Raw genomic sequence first — 3,632 nt, 5'->3', positions numbered from 1 at the left:
AGACGCAGCGAGACAGAAAACAGCAGCCACTCGGAAAAAGGAAAAGATCATAGTAACTAAGATCTTAGGGATAGTAAAATGGTATAATGTTAAGCAAAATTATGGTTTTATAACAAGGTGTGACAACCAGCAAGACATATTCGTGCACAGAACTGCTATTAAAAAGAATAACCCTGAAAAATGCATCCCAAGCTTGGGAGATGGAGAAGTCGTGGAATTCAAAATTGTTCTAGGGAGAAAAGGGTTACAAGCATCGCAGGTCACTGGGCCTGATGGTGTTCCTGTAAAAGGCAGTATATATGCAAAAAATCGTAGTCATGTTAGACAGTATCTCTATTGTAAGTCCCCCCTACAGTCTCCCTTTCCTAATCCCACCTTTCCCTTTTACCCTATGTCCTATTACCCCCAGTGTATTCCCAATCCGTTTTTTCACCCATGGTTTCCCTCACAAAACCATGCTTTTGCCAATAGTTTCCCCAAAAATCCCTTTCCAATGCCGAGTGGGGGATGAAAAGGGGGAGGGAAGAAGTTAAACCCTCTCCTGCCTCAGTTTCCCCACAAAGCATGCTCAGAGAATTCTGTCTCCCTTCTGTCAGCCCTAAGATGTTCCAGAGAATCTGTTTGGACATTTAAAGACTCAGGAGGGTGGCTTGTTTTGTTTTGAAACTGTTCTTGTTATGTTTATCCAGTTGTTTTCATTCTCCTTTTATTAAAATAAAACGGGTGAGGTGTTGGGGTCCCTCCCCTGCCATGGAGTCCTGGGAGAGGGGCCCTGAGGGCACAGACACGGGGCTTCCCTGTCCCTGCTCAGCCTCGTTCCCATTGGTTGGTTTGTGTTCCCTGCGCGGGCAGAAGGACCCTTGGTCCCGTGATTGAACAGTTCCTGGGCAGAGCTCTGGCCATGCGGCTGGAGAAATAAACATCTCTGAAACATCTAGCAAGAATCTGTCTGTCCATATATATTTCCTTTCCACAGGACTCCTGGTTTGATATATGCGTGTTGCAGGATCCCCACTGCAACAAATGACAGCGGTGAAATGAGAAGCAATCCCTGCTGCGACTCGTTGGGACATAAATCCCAATCCTTTCCCCAGGCCGGGTCTGTGGTGCCCGTGGCAGCGCCAGGGGAGTGCCCTCTCCCTGCCCCGAGCCGAGCTCGGGCCTTTCCTTCGGTGTTCTCTGCCCTGCCCGGGGCAGGAGGGCACTGACGGAGCGGCTTTGGTGGCACCGGGCACCGCCCGGGCTCCGGCCACTGCAGGTGGCTCCGCGGGAATGTCCAACACCAAAGCTTCGAGCCAACAACAGCTCCTGGAGGGGATTCTGCCCCCTCTGCCTGTCCTGGGAGCCCAAGGGCAACGCCCCGGCCACAACAGCCCAGAGTGCTGGAGCACAGTGTCCCTGGGCCAGGCCGTGTTCCCTGGCTGTCCCCTGTCCCTCGGCTCTCCCCTGTCCCTCGGCTCTCTGGGGCCGGGGGTGGCAGCAGCCCTGGGGGAGAACAACCCTGAGCCCCGGCTGGGCCAGTTCCCCCAGTTCCACCCGGGGTGGGGCCCAGGTCACTCCCAGCATGGGCCCTGGGGCTCCCAGCCACCCCCAGTATGATCCCAGTCACTTTCAGTTACACTCAGTATGATCCCAGTCACTCCCAGGATGATCCCACTATGATCCCACCATGGTCCCAGGTGTTCCCATTCACCCGTCTGTGCCCCCCAGATTTCTTCTGCAGCCCCCCCGTCAGAGTGGGGGGTGGGGGCCGAGTGCTGGTGCCCCCCTGCCTGCAGCACATCCAGCAGTGAGGGGAGTTCAGGGGTCCCTCAGCATTTCGGGGTCCCCCGGGATTTGGGGTGAACCCCCCGGGCCCCCCAGGATCTCCCTGAACACGCTGACGCTGCCCGTGCGCAGCGAGAAGGTTCATACCCGGCACGGGGTCCCCAGCTCTGTCACCGGCATCGCCCAGGTACCCCAAAACCTCCCGGGAATCCCCAACACCCCCCCGGGGAACCACAAACTCTCCTGGGACCCCGAAAATATCCCCGGGACCCTCCAAAAACTCCCCAGGACCGCAAAGCCCCATACAGACCCCCCAAAACCCTCTCAGGACACCAAAATTCCCACAGGACCTCCCAACACCCCCCGGACCCCCTTGAGAAGGTTTATACCTGGCACGGGGTCCCCATCTCCATCACCGGCAGGGACCCCAAAACAGACTTGGGACCTCAAATTATTCCCCCCGGGTTCACCCAAACCCCCACTCTGGGACCCCTGAAAACCCCCCTCGGGAACCCCCCAAAACCACCGTGACTCCCCAAAACCCCCGGGACCCACAAAACACCCCCAGGAGCCCCTCGCGAATGTTCACACCCAGCATGGGGTCCCCATCGTCATCATCGGCACCACCCAGGTATCCCCAAACCCTGCTGGGACCCCCAAACCCCGCCGGGACCCCCAAACCCTCCCGGGACCCCCAAGCCCCCAACCCTCCCCGGGGCTCCGCTGCCGGAATCAACGGGAGTGGTGTTGCCCTTTTAACGGGAGTTACAGCGGGCACCGACTTTACCGGGGCATCTTAAAGCGCCGATGGTAGAGCGAACCCCAAAAATTCACCCGGGGGGCACTCTCCCGTTTGCTGCACTCGGGGGAGCCCCGAACGGCGACGGGTCCTGGGCTGAGCCCCGCACTCAGCCGGGGCTGGGGAGGGAACGGGGAGGGCTGGCACGGGGTTTGGGGTGCTGGGCTTAACTGGGGGACCCCACTGGAAGCCCTTTGCCGCTGTCCCACCTGCCCGGATCCCCCCTCTCGCACCCCTTTGCCGTTGTTGCCCCAAAGCTCCGCTGCCCCAGCTCGCTCTGGGGTGACCCAGCCCTTTCCCATCGTGGCCCGGCCCGGCCCCGCTGCCCCGAGAGCTCCCGGGCCGCGGCCGCAGGCACGGAGCAAGGGCAGCAGGAGGAGGAGGCGGGACAGAGGAGGAGGAAGAGGAGGCACGGCGGGAAGAAGGAGGAGCCGGAGCAGGCGGAGGAGGCTCCAGGTGCGGGCAGCGCTCTCTGCATCCGCAGCCGCTCGGGCCGGGAGCATCGCCCGCCCCGCATCCCGCAGGTGCCCGGGGAGGGGGAGCTCGGCCCAAACATGCCGGGCGGTGTTTTTGGAGGGGGGAGGGATCTTTGGAGCTCGCAGGGAATCGATTTGGGGCTCGCTGTTTGATGCTGTGTGTCGGGGCGGGCGGCGCGATGTTTGGAGCTTGCGGGACTGCAAAGGCGAGGCGCAGATGCCCCTGGGGCGGATGTCGGGGGGTCCCGGGAGGTGTTTTTGGGGGTGGCGGTGGCGGCAGAGCCCCGTCGGGGGCGGGGGGATGCGGGTCCCCCCGCGGTGGGGGTTGGGCTTCCCGGGCCGGGCCCTCCGAGCTGTGCCGGGGCCCCGTGGGGACGGCGCGGGGCCGGCGGGGGCGGGGGGACCCCGGTTTTGGGGAGCCCCGGGAGAGGCGCGGCTTCCCTAAGCGGGACCCCGGAGAGAGGAGAGCCCCAGAAGCCCAAAGCGGGGAGCCCGAGAGGGGGGACCCCTGGGATTGGCGGGAGCCCGGCGGGGGGGTCTGGGGGCTGCAGGGGCGGCACGGCCGGGAAAGGGGCTCGGGGGTCCCGGGG

General features: G+C 62.1%; 1 protein-coding gene across 1 annotated transcript; it reads left to right on the top strand.

The window, feature by feature from the left end:
- Positions 1 to 1,071: 1,071 nt before the first annotated feature.
- LOC116438933 (translation initiation factor IF-2-like) lies at positions 1,072 to 3,304 on the top strand. Its single transcript, XM_032097959.1, has 2 exons — positions 1,072 to 1,954; positions 2,824 to 3,304. Exons 1-2 carry the CDS (start codon positions 1,670 to 1,672, stop codon positions 3,193 to 3,195), a joined length of 657 nt encoding a protein of 218 aa, XP_031953850.1. The 5' UTR covers positions 1,072 to 1,669; the 3' UTR covers positions 3,196 to 3,304.
- The last annotated feature ends 328 nt before the right edge of the window (positions 3,305 to 3,632 follow it).

This window comes from Corvus moneduloides, unplaced genomic scaffold, assembly GCF_009650955.1.
Source record: "Corvus moneduloides isolate bCorMon1 unplaced genomic scaffold, bCorMon1.pri scaffold_181_arrow_ctg1, whole genome shotgun sequence".
NCBI classification, from domain to species: domain Eukaryota; kingdom Metazoa; phylum Chordata; class Aves; order Passeriformes; family Corvidae; genus Corvus; species Corvus moneduloides.
This window is presented reverse-complemented; position numbering and strand designations above follow the sequence as displayed.

Excerpts from the sequence above, each read along its gene's own strand:
- LOC116438933 (XM_032097959.1), top strand. The coding sequence starts at position 1,670 with ATGGTCCCAGGTGTTCCCATTCACCCGTCTGTGCCCCCCAGATTTCTT. Across the intron at positions 1,955-2,823 it reads CTGTCACCGGCATCGCCCAG|CTCCGCTGCCCCAGCTCGCT; the intron begins GTACCCCAAAAC and ends GTTGCCCCAAAG.